Source organism: Mangifera indica, chromosome 2, assembly GCF_011075055.1.
Source record: "Mangifera indica cultivar Alphonso chromosome 2, CATAS_Mindica_2.1, whole genome shotgun sequence".
Classification (NCBI taxonomy): domain Eukaryota; kingdom Viridiplantae; phylum Streptophyta; class Magnoliopsida; order Sapindales; family Anacardiaceae; genus Mangifera; species Mangifera indica.
Window position 1 is genome coordinate 678,980 of NC_058138.1, and position 19,977 is coordinate 698,956.

Below are 19,977 nucleotides of genomic sequence, written 5' to 3' on the forward strand. Positions count from 1 at the left end.
TATGAAACTAAGAAAATGAGTGTACGAGAGACCCACCACGCTAAGACGAAGATAAAAATGGATACGAGTCAAATTTACTTTTCAAAATCTGAAAGGAAAAAAAATTCAAAATCCTTCCACTGGAGAAATTTCCTATTTTCATATGTTTAATCGAGATATTTGAAGAGTATAATCTAAGTTGTTATGTGGCTGCTTCCTGGAAGATGCCAATGAATTGAATTTGGTGGAACTTTCATTTCTCTTTTATCATCTTCACATTTCTTCTCTTTCAATCATTCTAAGTACTTTCACTTGCAAACCTCTCTGAAACCACATCCTTTGATTCCTTTGGTTTGCGCCTTACTTGCCCTGTCACAAATCTCTCGGAAACTAGTTCCCCTGATTTCTTCAGTTCGCACCCTGGTTGCCCTGTTACTTTCTCTGTTTTACTTTCTTTATTTCAGAATCTTTTTGCCCTATTTCTAATTCTTTATTTTCTTCTATTTCAATATTTCTGATTTCTTCAAAAAAAAAAAAGCCTTTTTGCTTTCAGTTGTTTCTCGATTACTAGAAAGAATTATCATTTCTCGTATTTATTGTTAATTTCGGCTGTTGTATTTTAATTTTTCATTTTCTTTACTTCTGTTTTTCAAACCTGAAAAAAGTTTTAAAAAATGGCTGATATTGCCGGGGTTGTGGTGAGTCCTGTCCTTCAAGTTGCCAAGTGGTTGGCTGTTCCGATTTGGCGTCAATTTAAGTACTTGTTCAACTACACTACCAATTTCAAAAATCTCGAAGAGGAAGTTAAGAAGCTGGAGTATACAAGAGATAAAGTTCAGCGTAAGGTTACTGCTGCTGAAAGAAATGTGGAAGAGATCAATCAGAATGTTAAGGACTGGCAGAAAGAAGTGGAGAAGACCATTACTAAAGCAGAGCAAATGATTCAAGAGAAAGCGAACGACCCGCGTTGTTTCAAGGGATTGTGCCCCAACTTTGTCATTCACTACAGAAAAAGCAAGACAGCTTTTAAATTAAAGCACGATGATATTGATCGTCTCCTCCAAAAAGAGAAGGAATTGAGTCCCATTTCCAAACCTTCTAATCCACCGGATCGCCGGTTTATATCTAATGAAGATTATTTGACTTTTGAATCAAGAAACTCCTTGGTAAAGAATGTATGGGATGCTCTAAATGATGAGAATGTGTACATGATTGGTGTTTATGGGATGGGTGGTCTTGGGAAGACCACGCTTGTAGAGGAACTTGGTAGGAAAGCCAAGGAGGATAAGCTCTTTGAGGACATTGTTTTGGTTGAGGTAAAGAAACATTCAATACAATATTGTTTATCAGTTAAGGTTTGCTTTATGATCTGGTTCTGAACGGGCATATATTATTTTGTCTTGCAGGTTTCAGAATCTCCTGATGTAAAGAAGATTCAGACAACAATTGCAAAAAAATTGGATCTAAAATTTCAAAACGAAAATGAAAGTGAAATGGCAGATAAGATGTATTCAAGAATGAAGGACAACAATATCCTTTTAATTCTAGATAATATTTGGGAACCTCTAGAACTTGATAAGACACTAGGAATTCCTCGCAGAGCTGATCGTGGAAGAAATAAACTTTTGTTCACAACAAGAAACTTAGATGTGTTGGAGAGGATGGGTTCCACAAATAATTTCGGGATGGGCATTTTAAATAAAGAAGAAGCTTGGACCCTATTCACCAAAATGGCAGGTAACTGTGTTATAGAATTTTCGTTTGTATGTTTTCTAGATCAACACATTTTAATTCTATTTTTTAATTCTTTGATGTGTTTTGATGTGAATATCAAAATATCAAATTAATTATAACATGAACAAATTCCAACTTCAAATTTTAATTTCACTTGTGTTCTTGATAAAAAACATTATATTGACTTATTTAAAATATCATGTCCAACTCAGTTTTATTATATTCACACTTAGGATTAAGAGTGGATCAAATCCAAGCTGTTTCAAATTGAATCTACAGTACAGATCAAATGAATTGATTTTAAACAAAAGCTTTAGATCAGTAGCTCAATTTAAGAATTGACCTATTTATCCGTCCAATGACATTGTTCATACTATCAATGACGTTATTAATCACTTTGAATTAGACATTGTTAAGTGTTGACAATGTCGGTGGCTTTCCAATGGCATTGTTCATCAAATCAAATGAGCTCGAACTGAACATTATGCCTTTGATCCAAGCTCGAAATCCACCCCTATTCTAGACATCAAATTTTTTTCTTTGATTTTATTGTGTTAATTGTTCTCCTAAAAGTAAGCACTTTTACATTTTTCTTAATAAAGTTTAATTGTGAGTGAAAAAGTGTTATTTATGTTAAATAAGGGTGTAAAAAAATTTTTAAGGTCAAACCTGGGGTGGACATGTAATTTACTCAATGCAGCATTGTGATTTGCATTTAAAAGCTTAATCAAATTTTGTATAATGTGAAGACTTTAAACTATTATGAAGCTTGACTCTAAGGACGGTTACAATTTAATAGATTTTGAACATGAATAAACATAAATTTTTCCACTGAATTTGTGTATGAATAAATAATCTTAAGAACCTATTTTTCTCTTGTTTGTTATATAAAACTATTTTGCATTCCAGATATTAATTTGTATCTTTTTCAAACACTTTGAGAGAGGCACTATTTGCCACTTATTATGTTACCATGTCCAATTATAGATTTTTAAAAATAAAAATTTAAGAGGAATTATATTTGATATTATAAAATGGAATTCATTTAGATTAAAAAAAAAATTGATGGATTTATTTGGAAAAGATTGAAATTCAACATTTACAACTTTTCTTGTTTTTAAATCTAAAGTATGTATGTAAATAAAAAAAATAGAATTTGTATAATCTTAGATCTCTTTGTAGGAAATATTATTCAAACACGTGAATTGTATTCTCTACAAAATGATGTATGCAAGGAGTGCGGGGGATTACCTCTTGTCATTAGTGCAATAGCTAAAGCATTAAGAAACAAGAGTGATTCATCTGATTGGAAGTATGCATTACAAGAATTGAAAGGACTTTCAGAAGTAAAGTATACAAGATTCCTTGAAAAGGAGTACACAAAGATCGCCTTGAGTTACAAATATTTAAGTGATGAACTTAAGAAAACGTTTTTAATTTGCAGTCTAATGGAAAATAATACTTCCATTTTAGACTTGTTCAAACATGTTGTGTGCCTGAATATACTTGGCGGAGTTAATTTGACAATGGAAGGTGCACGAGATAGACTAGATAAATTGGTTCATGACCTAAAAGATGTTTGTTTGTTACTTGACGGGGTCGAAAGCGGCCAATTTGCTATGCATGATGTTATTCGTGATGTTGCCATAACATTTGCACATGAGGAGCACCATGTGTTTACAACAAGAAATGGCATTGAACGAGATTGGAAGGATAGAGACAAACTCAAGAAATGCACAATGATCTCTTTACCAAGTGAAAATACTATTATTAGTCAACTTTGGCCTAACGATTTGGATTGTCCAAATCTTGAATATTTCAATATGACTTATATGTGGAACTTTTCTTTTAAAATCCCAGAGGGCTTTTTTACTGTGATGCCAAAGCTTAGAGTATTGAATTTGGTTCGACTACAACAAACGTCATTGCCATCATCAATTCATCATTTGAAAAACCTTCAAACATTGTGTTTAGATAAGAGCAACATTGAAGGTGTTCCTATTATTGGAAAGCTTAATAAGCTAAAGGTCCTTAGCTTACGAAATTCTTACATTAAGGAGTTTCCCACAGAAATGGGTCAATTAACTCAACTAAGACTGTTAGATTTGAGCAATTGCCGTAATTTGAAAGTTATTGCTCCAAATGTGATATCAAAATTATCCAATTTGGAAGAACTTTATTTGAAGGAGTGCCCTATTCAGTGGAAGATTGAAGTGCTTGAGGAATTGAAGCTCTTGTCTAATCTCGCTAGTGTAGAGTTGGATATTGAAGATGACAAGGTTTTGCCTGAAGACTTTTTTTCTAGAGAGTTTATAAGGTACAAATACAAAATATCAGTGGGAAATTGGTCATACCAATATCCAAGAATTGGTGAACAAAAGTGTTTGAGGATATTGAAATTGATATTCAATCCTATCATCTACTTGGAAGAATTATGCAGAATTAAGAATGTTGAACTCTTATGCTTAGCTGAATATTTAGATGATCATAAACATTCAAAATTCAATTTGCAGTCAAATGAAATCACATTGCTTTTTAACAAAAAGGTTTGATTTACTATAACTTCTTGTACCTGTTTGTTATATATATTTTTATTTTCTTTTAGTTTTATTCTTATTTGTTAACACGTGGTTGTAGTATTCTCTCTTGCATTTTTTTTACTAGTGACTTAAATTTTTACATTCAGTTCAATTTTATTATCTAATACTTTCTTTTTAATTTTTCCCATATGAGTTTATAAATATTAAAACAACAATTAACTTTGATTGTAGGTTATTTTTCCTGATTTAAAGGTTTTGGTATTGATGAATATTATTTCTAGAAAGATTTGGGACTGTCAACTTCCATCTTCCTCCTTTGAAAATTTAAAAGAATTGACATTGCGGAGATGTACAAAGATAAAATTTGTGTTTCCTTATACCATAACCAAAAACCTCCAGCAACTCCAATACCTTGAGATAAAGGATTGTATTGATTTAGAGGAAATTGTTGCTATAGAAGAAATAACAGAAGCAGCTGCCAGTGTTGTCTTTCCTGAAGTAACCTTTTTGGAGCTTGAAAATCTACCGGAACTTGCAACTTTTTATCCTGGAATACATACTTTGGAATGGCCAAAGTTGAAAAGGTTGGAGATGAAAAGTTGTGACAAATTTAAGATATTCAATTCAGAGCCAAATTCTTTGTGCTTGGACCATAAGGTATGAGTATCTAATTTGGTTCCTCTTCGAATGTTAAAAAACCTTTTTTATACATATAAATTTGAAACAACTGAATTATCTCTTTCCTTTTTTTTTTTTTGGTAATGCTCAGTGATCTCAATATTTGTTTTCCATTAATAGTGAACTTATATAGAAGTAAATTCAACTGGTTGTTGATGTTTCCAAGAGACAAAGTAGGCATCTTAAAGGAATTCCAGCTCCCTCAATCTTCACTTTTTGAAAATTTTACTGAAATTTATGTAAAGTTTCATAATTAAGATTTTTCAAAAACAAACTTAAAGATAAATTTAATTAGTAGTTTTCGAAAACAGCTTTTGAACTTTTTAATTTTTATATTGATTTGAAATTTAAAAAACAAATAATCGAAGGCTTCAGCTAATAAGCAATTTGATGATTATTTCAAAATCATCAAATTGAATCATCAAATTGCACATTGATATCTAATTTAGTACTCATTGTAAGTTTACATTATATTACTTATTTCAAAATTTTATCAACATGATTTGGTAGTGGACAAGAATAAAAATCAGTTTAATTTTGACAAAAATAAAAATTTATTATAATTAACTTAAAATATATCTTCATAAATAATTAAAAAATAAAAATCCTCAATAATAATTAACTTAAAATACATCTTCATAAATAATTAACAAATTTAATAATACTAAATTATTTGTGAATAATAGGAAATTATAATTAATTTAATAATTTATTATAGCTATAATTTTTTATCAAAAAAATTAAAAATAGTTTTTTTAAAATCATATGGGCTGATAGTATTTCTCTGCTTGGCTTGAAATAGTTTTATCTCCGAAATTTTTGTCCCTAAGGTTATTAATTTTTGTCCAACACACATTTCATGAAAAAAATACATAGTTAATATTAATGGCATGTCATGAAAAATTCATAAGAGTCAATTATTTCTTTAAGATTTTCTTTTGAGTTCTTAAATGTTAAAACAACAATTAACTTTGTTTGCAGGTTATCTTTCCTAATTTAAAGGTTCTCGAATTGAAGAGTAGTCTGGGAGAGATTTGGAACAAAGAATCTTCAACTTATTCTTATGAAAATTTGACACACTTGACCCTATTTGAATGTGATAAAATAAAATATGTATTTCCTTTGTCAATAGCCAAAAGTCTCCAACAACTCCAACACCTTAAGTTAACTAGTTGTGAGGTTTTAGAGGGAATTGTTGCTCCAGAAGAAGGAACAGAAGCAGTTGTCAATTTTTCCTTTCCGCAGGTAACCAAAGTGAACCTTCTATTTCTACCAGAGTTTACAGATTTCTATCCTAGAATACATACTTCAGAATGGCCGAAATTAAAAGAGTTGATGGTCAGAGGTTGTCCTAAATTTAAGATGATCCTTCAGAGCCAAATGTCCCGTGCTTTGACCAAAAGGTACAAAAATCCAATTTTATTCATTTTTTTTTCTATAAAAATTGTCTATATTATATTACATAAATTCAAAACAATTGACTCAGCGACTTCTAAAAATTCCATCCGTATTTCTTATAGTATTAAAGGAAAAAAATAAAAACCTCAATAATAATTAACTTAAAATACATTTTCATAAATAATTAACAAAATTTAATATACTAAATTATATGTGAATATTATAATTAATTTAATAATTTATTATAGTGATAAATTTTTTTATTGAAAAAGATTAAAAATAGTTTTTTTTTTAAAACCATGTGGGCTAATAGTTTTTCTCTGCTTGGCCTGAAATATTTTTATCTCTCAAATTTTTTAATTAATTTAATAATTTAATAACTTAAAATACATTAAATTGCATGTGACACATCATCATTGATATCTAATTTGGTACTCATTATTAGTGCACATTATATTACTCATTTCAAAATTTTATCAACATGATTTGGTACTCAACAAGAATAAAAATCAGTTTAATTTTGAAAGAAATTATATTAGGGTAATTGCCAATTTGATATGTATAGAATTCTTTGTACGTGTTATATAGGATAATGTTATAGGTTATAAATCATACATTTTAACTGCCTCTCCTTTTTCTTTTTTAATAAAGAGCAAAGCTACATGTACCCAAGCTTGGTACACAAAATCATACCCACTGATGTGGCAGCCAACATGGCAGATGACATCTCATCTACCACATTAGCAATTTGCCACATCAGAGGAAAAATTTTCTTCAAAAAATTTAATAGATTGTGCCATATCTTTATTTTATAAAAAAAAAGACATTTTATTAATTTTTTTGTTATTCTTTTTTCAGCTGATGTGGTAAGTTGTCAACGTGGGACAAGAAATGACATCTGTCACGTTGGCTGCCACATCAGTGGGTATCATTTTGGGTATTAATTTTGGGTACATATAGAATTATTCTTTAATAAAGCTTAATGAGATTAATCATTTTTCATGAATATTGAACTTAAATACTAGAAGAATTCTAACCGCCTCAATCTTCAGTTTTTGAAAATTTTTATTATCATTTATGTAAAATAGATCATTTCAAAATGAGGAAACATGATAAAAAAACAAAATCAAAGAATTAAGATTTTTCAAAAAAAAATTTAAAAGATATATTTAATTAGTAGTTTTCGAAAACAGCTTTTGAACTATTTAATTTTTATATTGATTTGAAATTTAAAAAATAAATAATTGAAGGCTTCAACAAATAAGCCATTAACTAAACTTTTGTTTTAAGAGTATAATTAAAAAGTTGATTGGATTTTGTTTTGATGGTTTTGTAGATCAATCATGATTGACTCAGTGACTTCTAAAAATTTCATCCCTATTTCTTATAGAAAAATATTAAAGGAAAAAAAAATAAAAATCCTCAATAATAATTAACTTAAAATACATCTTCATAAATAATTAACAAAATGTAATATACTAAATTATATGTGAATAATAGGAAATTATAATTAATTTCATAATTTATTATAGTGATAAATTTTTTATTTAATTATTTGTTATATATGCTTATTTTTCTTTTTTCTTTTTTCTAGTGCATTAAATTTTTAGTTCAATTTTACTAGTAAGAATTTTTAGTTCAAGTTGTCACTTAAGGAAAAGGTGATAACTTGTTGTACTTTGCTTTTTTATATTCTCTTATGCTTATTCTCGGGATATTAATTAAAATAGGCAAAAACTTTTCCGCTTATACCTTTTTAGGCAAATACACAGTAGTTTTACTTTTATAAGCAAATTTTTTTATAACCCCAAAAATACCCTCCCAGCCCTGTAGGTGTAGGCGCTGGAAGGAAGGTGTAGTGCGCGCGGTGCGTGCGGAGTGCGCGCGGTGCGTACAGAGTGCGCACACCCTCATATATATATATATATATATATATATATATAATATATAAACAGATTGCGCGCACCCTTTCTTATATATATATATATATATATATATATATATATATATTAAATAATATAATATAATATTTTAAAAATATAATAAATAAATATATATTAAATATTATAATATTTAATATAATATACATAAATAATAATAATAATAATTTTTAAATATATATTATATATAATATTATAATATAATAAATATATATAATAATATAATATATATTTAAAAATTATTATTATTATTTATATATATTATATTAAATATTATAATATTTATTTTATATATATATTTATTATATTTTTTAAATATTATATATATATATATATATATATATATATATAAAAGAGAAAGGGTGCGCGCAGTGCGTGCACCCTTTCTTATATATATATATATATATATATATATATATATATATATATATATATATATATATATATATATATATATATATATATATATATTAAATAATAAATAAATATTAAATATTAAAATATTTAATATAATATATATATAATAATAATAATTTTTAAATATATATAATAATATAATATATATTTAAAAATTATTATTTATCTATATTATATTAAATATTATAATATTTAATATTTATTTATTTATTTATTATATTTTTTAAATATTATATTATATTATTTAATATATATATATATAAGAAAGTGTGCACGCAGTTGTTTATATATATTATGTGAGGGTGCGCGCACTCTGTACGCACTGCACACTGGGCACGCACCGCGCGCACTGCGCACGCACCGCGTGCACCACACCTTCCTTCCAGCGTCTACAGCTACAGGGCTAGGAGGGTATTTTTGGAGTTAGAAAAAAATTTGCTTATAAAAGTAAAACTACTGTGTGTTTGCCTAAAAAGGTATAAACGGAAAATTTTTTGCCTATTTTAATTAATATCCCCTTATTCTCATTTGTTAGTTGTAGTATTCAATTATTTGTTATATGCTTATTTTCCTTTTTGCATTTCTTTTTAATTTTTCAAGTGAATTAAATTTCTTTTTTAATTCATGCTTGCATCAATTTCACTAGAAAGTATTGATTTCATTAATTCATGCTTGCTTCTGTAGTTAATATTTTTAGAGACAAAAAAAATACATTGTTAATATTATGGAATGTCATGATAAATGCATGAGTCAATTATTTCTTTTTAAGATTTTGAAACAACAATTTACTTTGACTGCAGGTTCACTTTCGTGATTTAGAGGTTTTAAAATTGAAGAATATTAGTTTTGAAAAAATTTGGGATAGCCAACTTTTAACTTCTTCTTATCAAAATTTGATACACTTGATCTTATTTGAATGTGATAAAATAAAATATGTGTTCCCTTTGTCAATAGCCAAAAACCTCCAACAACTCCAATATCTTGAGTTAATGAGTTGTAAGGTTTTAGAGAGAATTGTTACTCTAGAAGAAGGAACAGAAGCAGCTGTCAATTTTTCCTTTCCACAGGTAACGAAAGTGACGCTTCAATATCTACCAGAGTTTACAGATTTTTATCCTGGAATACATACGTCAGAATGGCCAAAACTGAAAGCGTTGGTGGTAAAAAATTGTCCTAAATTTAAGATGTTCACTTCAGAGCCAAATTTCCTATGCTATAACCAAAAGGTACAAGAATCCAATTTTATTCCCTTTTTTTTAATATAAAAATTGTCTATATTATATTACATAAATTCAAAACAATTGACTCAGTGACTTCTAAAAATTCCATCCCTATTTCTTACAAAAAAATATTAAAGGAAAAAAAATAAAAATCCTCAATAATAATTAACTTAAAATACATCTTCATAAATAATTAACAAAATTTAATATACTAAATTATATGTGAATATTATAATTAATTTAATAATTTAATATAGTGATAAATTTTTTATTGAAAAAATTAAGAATAGTTTTTTTTTTTTAAACCGTGTGGGCTAATAGTTTTTCTCTGCTTGGCTTGAAATAGTTTTATCTCTCAAATTTTTTAATTAATTTAATAATTTAATAACTTAAAATAAATTAAATTGCATGTGACACATCATCATTGATATCTAATTTGGTACTCTTTATTAGTGCACATTATATTACTCATTTCAAAATTTTATCAACATGATTTGGTACTAAACAAGAATAAAAATCAATTTAATTATGAAACAAATTATTATATTAGGGTAATTGCCAATTTGATATGTATTGAATTCTTTGTATGTATTAATTTATAAGGAATATAAGCAACGAATTAGCTGAGACATAAATTTTAAAAAATAAATAGTGTACTGACCGAGCAATTCATCGAACAGTTGGTGAACAAAAACAACAACTTCTACAAATTCAAACACCAAAGCTAACAACACATCACAGATTAAACCCACTTAAAAATGAAGTTAAAAATTGATCTATCGTTTCAAACAATGAATTAAAAGCACAAAATTTATACCAAAAACTCCAATATTGCTACACAAGATAGATGGAAAGAAAACTAGAGAGATGAAGGATAGGCTGAGAGATAAAAGAGTTTATTTTGGTTGTGTTTGGATATCGAGATGCAAAGACGGTGTTCCAGGCTCAAAAGACCATGACTGGAGCAGGAATTCTTCATTTGGATAGAGTTTTTTGAATGTCTATGTTATATAGGATAATGTTATAGGTTATAAATCATATATTTTAATTGCACTATGTAATTCATAGCATTTTTTTTTTATGAACTCTTTAAGGTACTATTAGGTTCTAAAAATCATAAATATAATTTTATTTTTATGAGAAAAATATGTAATAGGCGTATGGTCTTTCATATTATTGGAAAGCTTAATGAGCTTAATCATTTTTCATGAATATTGAAATTATATATTACATTAAACAATTAAGATTTTCCAAGAAAAAAAATCAAGAAGTATGTTTAATTAGTGGTTTTGAAAAAAATAGTTTTTGAATGTAATTTTAATATTGATTTTGATTTTTTTCTTTAAAAGATCGATAAAGGTAAAACAAAATAAGTTATTAATTAAACTTTTCTTTTAATAATATAATTACAAACTTAATTGGATTTTGTTTTTATGACTTTGTAGATCAACTATGATTTGAAGATATTTCAAGTAAAGGATGGTTGGGAAGAGATTAGTTGGTGGAGTCAATCTAAAGAACTTATAATCTCTTGTTATAAGTTGGCGCATATTCCACTTTGGCTCCTTCAAAGATTTGAAAATCTTATATGTCTTTTTGTTTATGGTTGCCATGAGTTGGTTAACTTAACAACACCTTCAACAGCTAGAAGTTTGGTGCAGTTGAGAGAATTAAAGATATCATATTGTGAAATGTTGATGGAAATATTAGAAATTGAGGAAGATGCAACAACTGAAATTGTTTTTGAGAATTTGAACAAGCTATCATTTGAACAGATGGAAAATCTCACATGCTTTTGCTCGGAGAATTACACTTTCAATTTCCGTTCATTGGAAGAATTAAATATAGCAAAGTGTCCTAATATAAAGACCTTCTGTAGAGGAATCTTAAGCACTCCAAAGTTACAGAAAATCAATTATGAGGAAATGAAAGTTGAGATTGAGGGGAATGATCTTAATAAAACCATACAAGAATTATATAAAAAGGAAAACCAGGTATGTATTCAATTAATTTAGTATAAATATTTACTTACATTTGCAAGTATTTTTAGTTTAGAAGAAAGACAAATAATTATTTTTAATTACTTTATAATAAAATAATTATTAAATTTTACTGCAGGACATCTCTTTTGATTTGAATTTGAAGTGCAAGGCATTCCACCATGATAATTCTATGGAGATTGGCTACAACCAACATCCGAGTTCCTTCTATCAAAATTTGACACACTTGTTCTTGTGGAAATGTGGAAACATAAAATATGCATTTCCATCTTCTATTGCCAAAAGCATCCACCAACTCCAGCAACTAAAGATTCAAAATTGCAAGGTTTTAGAGGAGATCATTGCAAAAGAAGATGAAGCAAATGCAGTTGTCAATTTTGTCTTTCCAAATATAACCTTATTGGCAATTGAAGATGTACCAGAACTTATCGCCTTCTACCCTGGAATATATGCTTTAGAAATGCCAAAGTTGAAAGAATTGGTGGTCCAAGATTGTACCAAATATGTGAACTTAAAAGAAAACAATATGGAGACTGAGCTTAATATTTTAGATCCAAAATCTATCTTCTTGGAAAATAAGGTAAGAATCTCTTATTTCATTGTTTCTCATAAAAAAAAAATTGCTTTCTTCTTATATATTACATTTATTCAAAAGTTTAATCATGGAATTCTTACCTGAACAAATTTAAACAAATTATTTTCTATTTGTTTGAATTTATTCTATCATTAGTCAACTTATGTAATGATTTTCATCACCTATACAAGCACATTTTATAGTTCGGATTGTGAATTGATAGGTAGAGAATACTACTACCAAGTAATAAATTGAAAGGCTAATTAATTATAATTTGTTTAGACTTTTCCATGGAATTTTTAATTAATTGCATTGCCATTTTTTGTGAATTTAATCATGTTTAGAAATAATTGAGAGTATTGATTTTTTTTGTAATTTTTCCTTTGCAATAATTAAAGTTTTGTTTCAAGAATTATCAAAAACTAACTGGATTTCGTTTTGATGGATTTGTAGATTAACTTCAATTTGGAGGTATTTGAATTATATGATGGTGAGGCAAATATTTGTTGGCGAAGTCAATCTAAAACTCTTACAATCAAAAGGGATATCTCCGCAAATATTCCACTTCGACTCCTTCAAAGATTTGAAAATGTGAGAGAGCTCCAACTATCTTGGAGTCAATATAAAGACACTAAGAGCCTATGTGATCTTCCAAATCTTGAAATTTTAGAAGTAGATTATTGTTACAGATTGATGAGTTTAGTGCCATTCTCAGGTACTTTCCAGAATCTTAAAGTTTTGAAGGTAAATTCATGTGACGAATTAATGAAGTTAATTACGCTTTCAATGTCTAGAAGTTTGGTGCAGCTGAGAGAACTAAGTATAACACTTTGTAAAATGTTGATTGAAATAGTAGAAAATGAAGGAGATGCAACAACAAGTACTGAGATTGTTTTTAACAATTTGAACAAGTTGTCACTTGAATGGTTATATAGTCTCACAAGTTTTTGCTCTGGGAATTACTTCTTTAGTTTTCCATCTTTGGAAGAATTAATTATAAAATATTGCCCCAATTTGGAGATTTTTTGTCAAGGAAGCTTATGCACACCAAAGTTAGATAGAGTTATTTACAACTCTAAAGATGGGAATGTGAATGAGGTAGAGATCGGGGATAATGACTTGAATACAACTATACAAGAAGAATACCAAAAACAGGTATTTATTGATTTAATTAGTTTAAATTTGAGTAATTTTTAAGAATATTATATTTTCGGTGTTAATTATAATTAATTGTGTTTTTAACAATGTTGACCTTGTATCACATAAAAAAAACAAATTGTGTGCATTATTGTTGAACTAGTGGCCACACCACACTTTCACACCTCTCTTCACTTCTAGGATACAACTAGCTTCCTCTATATTTTTCTAAAAAATTTCTAACAACTATGCAATTCATAGCTTTTTTTTTTTTTTTATGAACTCTTTAAGGTACTATTAGGTTCTAAAAATCATAAATATAATTTTATTTTTATTAGAAAAAATATGTGATAGGCGCATGGTCTTTCATATTATTGGAAAGCTTAATGAGCTGAATCATTTTTCATGAATATTGAAATTATATATTACATTAAACAATTAAGATTTTCCAAGAAAAAAAATCAAGAAGTATGTTTAATTAGTGGTTTTGAAAAAAATAGTTTTTGAATGTAATTTTAATGTTGATTTTGATTTTTTTCTTTAAAAGATCGATAAAGGTAAAACAAAATAAGTTATTAATTAAACTTTTATTTTAATAATATAATTATAAACTTAATTGGATTTTGTTTTTATGGCTTTGTAGATCAACCATGATTTGGAGATATTTCAATTACAAAATGGTTTGGAACACATTAGTTGGAGGAGTCAATCTAAAGAACTTAAAATCTTCTGTTATAAGCCGGCGCATATTCCACTTTGGCTCCTTCAAAGATTTGAAAATCTTACATGTCTTTTTGTTTGTGGTTGTCATGAGTTGGTTAACTTAACAACACCTTCAACAGCTAGAAGTTTGGTGCAGTTGAGAGAATTGAAAATATCACATTGTAAAATGTTGATGGAAATATTAGAAATTAAGGAAGATGCAACAACTGAAATTGTTTTTGAGAATTTGAACAAGCTGTCATTTGTAAGGATGGAAAATCTCACATGCTTCTGCTCGGGGAATTACACTTTCAATTTCCATTCATTGGAAGAATTAAATATAGCAAATTGTCCTAATATAAAGACCTTCTGTAGAGGAATCTTGAGCACTCCAAAGTTACAAAAAATCAGTTATAAGGGAATGAAAGTAGAGAATGAGGGGGATGATCTTAATAAAACCATACAAAGATTATATAAAAAGGAAAACCAGGTAAGTATTCAATTAATTTAGTATAAATATTTATTTACCTCTTACAAGTTTTTTTATGTTCAGAAGGACAAATAATTATTTTTAATTACTTTATAATAAAATAATTATTAAATTTTATTGCAGGACATCTCTCTTGATTTGAATTTGAAGTGCAAGGTATTCCACCATGATAATTCTATGGAGATTGGCTACAACCAACATCCAGCTTCATTCTATCAAAATCTGACAAACTTGTTCTTGTGGAAATGTGGAAACATAAAATATGCATTTCCATCTTCTATTGCCAAAAGCCTCCACCAACTCAAACAACTAAAGATTCAAAATTGTAAGGCTTTAGAGGAGATTGTTGCGAAAGAAAATGGAGCAAATGCAGTTGTCGATTTTGTCCTTCCAAATATAACCTTATTAAAGCTTGAAGATCTACCAGAACTTGCAGCCTTCTACCTTGGAATATATACTTTAGAAATGCCAAAGTTGAAAAAGTTGGTGGTCAAAGATTGTACCAAAGTTGTGAGCTTAAAAGAAAACAATGTGGAGACTAAGCTTAATATTTTAGATCCAAAATCTATCTTCTTGAACAATAAGGTAAAAATCTCTTATTTCATTATTTCTTTGAAAAAAAATAACTTTCTTCATATATATATTACATTTATTCAAAATTCAATTATGGAATTCTTATCATCTCTATTTTTCCATGAAACAAATATTAAGAAAAATCAATGGTTATTTGATTTAAACAAATTTACATTAGGATCATCCTACAACTTTTTTTGGGTTAATACTATTAATTTCTCTTTTCCAAAGAAACCTCCCTATTTGTTTGGATTTATTCTGTTGTTGGTCAACTTATATAACGATTTTCATCACCTATACAAGCGCATTTTATGGTTCAGATTGTAAATTGATAGGTAGAGAATACCACCAGGTAATAAATTGAAAGGCTAATTTATTATAATCTGTTCAGACTTTTCTTTGGGATTTTTAATTAATTGCATTACCATTTTTCATGAATTTAACCATCTTCAAAAATACTTGAAAGTATTGATTTTTTCTGTAATTTTTCCTTTGCAATAATTAGAGTTTTGTTTCAAGAATTATCAAAAACTAACTGGAATTGGTTTTGATGGATTTGTAGATTAACTTCAATTTGGAGGTATTTGAATTATATGATAGTGAGACAAATATTTGCTGGCAGAATCAGTCTAAAACTCTTACAATCCGTAAGGATATCTCCGCAAATATTCCACTTCAACTCCTTCATAGATTTGAAAATGTGAGAGAGCTCCAACTATCTTGGAGTCAATATAAAGACATTAAGAGCCTATGTGATCTTCCAAATCTTGAAATTCTAAAAGTAGGTTATTGTGACAGATTGATGACTCTAGTATCATTCTCAACTTCTTTCCAGGACCTTAAAGTTCTTAAGGTAAGTTTTTGCAACAAATTATTGAAGTTAATTACACCTTCAATGGCTAGAAGTTTGGTGTAGTTGAGAGAACTGAGCATAACATTTTGTATAATGTTGACTGAAATAGTAGAAAATGACGGAGATGCAACAACAAGTACTGAGATTGTTTTTAACAATTTGAATAAGTTGTCACTTGAAGGGTTAAATAGTCTCACAAGTTTTTGCTCTGGAAATTACTCCTTTAATTTTCCATCTTTGGAAGAGTTAATTAAAGAATATTGCCCCAATTTGGAGATTTTTTGTCAAGGAAGCTTCTGCATACCAAATTTAGACAGAGTCATTTACAATGCCACAAAGACAAAAATTGGGGAGAATGACTTGAATACAACTATACAACAAGAACACAAAAAACGGGTATTTATTTAATTAATTAGTTTAAATTTGAGTAAATTTTAAGAATATTAGATTTTTAGAGTTAATTATAATTAATTGTGTTTTTAACAATATTGACCTTGCACCACATAAAAAATTAGTTTGTGCATATGGTGAGCATTATCGTTGAACTAGTGACCACCACACACTTTCGCACCTCTATTCACTACTACGATACAACTATCTTCCTCTATATTTTTCTAAGAAATTTCTAACAACTATAAAATTCATATTTTTTCTTCTTTGGTTCATGTTAAATATATTTAAAATTATTAACTTTAATTTGATTGACATGATTTTTTTTAGGTTGGCTCCTTTGGGAAGGAATTGACATTAAGTACATACAGAGAAACTACAATGTTATAGTTAATGTATTGTTATAGTTAAAATAAATTGATTATACATGTTTTTAAAGTATTGAGGTGGTTGTTGAGAAAATCCCTCATTTTCTTGTACCACATCAAAAAAAAAAAAAAAAAACTAGTGGCCTAACAACCATCAAGATACAACTAGCTTCCTCTATATTTTTCTAGGAAATTTCTAACAACCATCAAATTCCTCTATTTAACTTCACCCTTTCTCTCTTTTTTCTTTCTTTCTTTAACTCAAACTCAATTTTGTCTCTGTTTTCTTCAGGGTTAATAGGGGAAAAGTTTCCTTCAATGGTGACCGGTTGAATGAGTTTGTTCCCCAGAAAACGTTAGCTTATATAAGCCAAGAAGATCTGCATATTGCTGTGATGACTGAGGGAAACACTTGAATTTGCTGCCCAATGTCTTCGTGTTGGAAACCGAGGAAGTAGGTTTCCTTAAATTTAATTCAATGAAGTTTTAATCACAGCCACGTAATCAATTCTCACGAGTAGTTGACAGAGCTATTTTTTTTTCTGCTTGTGCAGATATGATGATGGAAGTCAGTAAAAGAGAGGAGACAGGCACTGTTCCGGATCCGGATCCAGATGTAGATACTTACACGAAGGTGTCTTCAGCATACTTATCTTGTTTATATCAGATGTATTGTTCTATACGCAGTTGCTACATGTATGAAACATTCATGACATGGACATGCGTTACTACCTCATTGGGCACAGTCCTGAGGTCGAGAGGTAAGTTTTAATTGCAATGGCTGTGTTTACAAGTACATTGCATCCTTTCATACATAAATACCTTTCTATTTAATTTCATCTTATTTATCGATTTGTTATGTTGCAACAACTGTTTTTTGATCAATCAGTGCACCTATATCAAATGCTTATCATCAAGTATTCTCCAAAATGACAGTATACTGAATTCTTAGGATTAGCTTTGTAAATTTTTTGTAGCAATGTAAAAGAAGATGATAACATCTCAGGATATAAATTCCTAAACGATATGTTTAAATTCACTTTTTAAATCATTTAAAAGTGGTGGCTGCAGAAGGCTTCTCACTTTTTGGCGGCTGAGTTTCTGATATTTAATTGATTGCTGTGATTTTAGGTTCTTCTGTCAGTTCATTCTACTTTTTGTAGTGCACCTTGCCTTTATATCCATGTTACGGTTTTTGGCATCAGTTTGCCAAATTCTGGCTGCTGCTATGAGAGTTGGTGTTTTTGCTTTATAGTAGTCCTAATTTTTGGTGGTTTCATTATCACACATGTTTAGACTATTTGAATCTTATCCAATTTGATTTCAAAATCATCTTCGAAAAGGATAAGCTTGTGCTATGTCATTGGTTGCAGCCTCCAGGCTAGGGTGGTTGAAGTGGGATTTTCGGGTTTCCCCTTTTTCATATGGAAAGATAGGCCTTTCAGTGGCAAGAGGTGAGCTCTCCCAGGAACACTTTGTGGTTCCTCTAATCAAGAAAATTATGCAACAATCTTGTCAGCTAATGAAACTATTTCTTATATTTATAGACAGATTGTAGTTTTACCAACAGTAGTGTTTGTGCTGCCCAGAAACACTACAATTGGGTACTTGAAAGCCATGAATTATTAAACTTTGATGAATTTTGTTTCAAATAAATCACTGTTAGTCTTGCATTATATGGACAACTATAATTTAAAAGGAAATTGATATACTTTTGATTCATTGTGCCAATATCTTAAACCGATTGAAGTGATCATAACATATTAAAACTAACAGTATTCTTATTCATTAGAAGAGAAGTAATTTGTTTTTTTTTAATGTAAGAGTTTGAACCCATATTTGCATAATATTGCTCCAATTTTTTCCTTTGTGTTATCGGCAGGATCGAGCAAAGGCTGCTGAGATTCTTGTCAAGGACCTTAAGTTTTTTGCATCTTTCAATGAAGATCTTTTCAAGGAGATTACTCAGCTCCTCACTCTTGATAACTTTAGGTGACTACACCACCATTCTTTTTAATCGGTATGTTATGCTATGAAATTTTTTACTTGATCTTTTCTGTTGGCGATTTGTGGTCAGGCCAAATGAGTATCTTTCCGAGTATGGAGACACAAAGTTGGCTCGTAATATTATGCTTGTAGAACTCAAAAAGCTAATTGAAGCAAGCCCCCTGTTTCGTGACAAGCTTATACATTCCCAGCCTTCAAAAGTTCACGTCTGAGGACATTAATAAACCAGTGGTTATTCTTGAATCTTTTCATAGCATTTAATTTCTTATTTGTGCCATTGTCCTGCAGCGAAGTTTTTTGGTAAAAACAAAAAACCTTTCAAAATCGTTGACTGTTGTTTGTAAACATTTCTTCTTAAACTTATTTCAAAACAATATATATGTTGCCTTCATAAGTTCAATTGATTAAAAATGTATGAATCACAATTTCCCACCCAAACTTTGCTTTTCCACTTTTTAAGTTAGAAAATTTAATTTTCCCACTTGTATGCCGTTTTTCATAAAAAGTTAAGGATTAAAAACAATTTCTCAAATGGATACTGCTTCCTTCAAATGCAACAACTCTTGAAGCCTTGCTTTTGATCCCACCAACACAGGCCCCTACTTCAGTGCCTCCCATGTTTGAATTCTCAAATATGGCAATTTCCTTTCATTTACTAATTTTTCACTTGTTTAATTATCATTGTTTCCACTCTAACAGAAGTTTAATGTCACTGTAGAAGATTCTTCCGACTTTTGACGTCATCAGAACTCTATCAGTACCCAATGTTGATCAATGATCATGTTTGTTTTTAAATTTTGTTGTTGTTGATGTGAAAGGTGATCAAGGAGTGAGTCGAATGGAGGATTCTTAGACATAAACGAAGTATCATCAGAAGGAGGAGAAGAGGACTGGAACCTGATGACGAGTATGGAAGATGAGGAAGAAAGCAGCAATAGATGTCCTCCGAGGAAGAAGCTCCGTCTCTCCAAAGAATA

General features: G+C 29.0%; 3 protein-coding genes across 3 annotated transcripts in view; all 3 read left to right on the plus strand.

Annotated features, from left to right (window-relative positions):
- Positions 1–19,977, plus strand: part of LOC123197094 (protein TOPLESS-RELATED PROTEIN 2-like) — a 62,100-nt gene that overhangs the window by 27,364 nt on the left and 14,759 nt on the right. The gene's annotated exons all lie outside the window — the stretch shown is intronic.
- On the plus strand, positions 69–4,916 carry LOC123209018 (probable disease resistance protein At4g27220). The gene is made up of 4 exons (XM_044626724.1): positions 69–1,295; positions 1,386–1,716; positions 2,896–4,259; positions 4,485–4,916. Exons 1-4 carry the CDS (start codon positions 654–656, stop codon positions 4,914–4,916), a joined length of 2,769 nt encoding a protein of 922 aa, XP_044482659.1. The 5' UTR covers positions 69–653.
- On the plus strand, positions 4,789–19,950 carry LOC123197150. Its single transcript, XM_044611312.1, has 13 exons — positions 4,789–4,910; positions 5,913–6,334; positions 12,025–12,486; positions 12,934–13,635; positions 14,261–14,809; positions 14,933–15,394; positions 15,945–16,631; positions 17,286–17,447; positions 17,548–17,627; positions 18,367–18,447; positions 18,876–18,985; positions 19,071–19,231; positions 19,819–19,950. The coding sequence occupies exons 3-7, from the start codon at positions 12,079–12,081 to the stop codon at positions 16,296–16,298; spliced, it is 2,475 nt and encodes an 824-aa protein (XP_044467247.1). The 5' UTR covers positions 4,789–4,910; positions 5,913–6,334; positions 12,025–12,078; the 3' UTR covers positions 16,299–16,631; positions 17,286–17,447; positions 17,548–17,627; positions 18,367–18,447; positions 18,876–18,985; positions 19,071–19,231; positions 19,819–19,950.

Excerpts from the sequence above, each read along its gene's own strand:
- LOC123209018 (XM_044626724.1), top strand. The coding sequence starts at position 654 with ATGGCTGATATTGCCGGGGTTGTGGTGAGTCCTGTCCTTCAAGTTGCC. Across the intron at positions 1,717-2,895 it reads CCTATTCACCAAAATGGCAG|GAAATATTATTCAAACACGT; the intron begins GTAACTGTGTTA and ends ATCTCTTTGTAG. Across the intron at positions 4,260-4,484 it reads CATTGCTTTTTAACAAAAAG|GTTATTTTTCCTGATTTAAA; the intron begins GTTTGATTTACT and ends CTTTGATTGTAG.
- LOC123197150 (XM_044611312.1), top strand. The coding sequence starts at position 12,079 with ATGGAGATTGGCTACAACCAACATCCGAGTTCCTTCTATCAAAATTTG. Across the intron at positions 13,636-14,260 it reads AAGAAGAATACCAAAAACAG|ATCAACCATGATTTGGAGAT; the intron begins GTATTTATTGAT and ends ATGGCTTTGTAG. Across the intron at positions 14,810-14,932 it reads TATATAAAAAGGAAAACCAG|GACATCTCTCTTGATTTGAA; the intron begins GTAAGTATTCAA and ends ATTTTATTGCAG.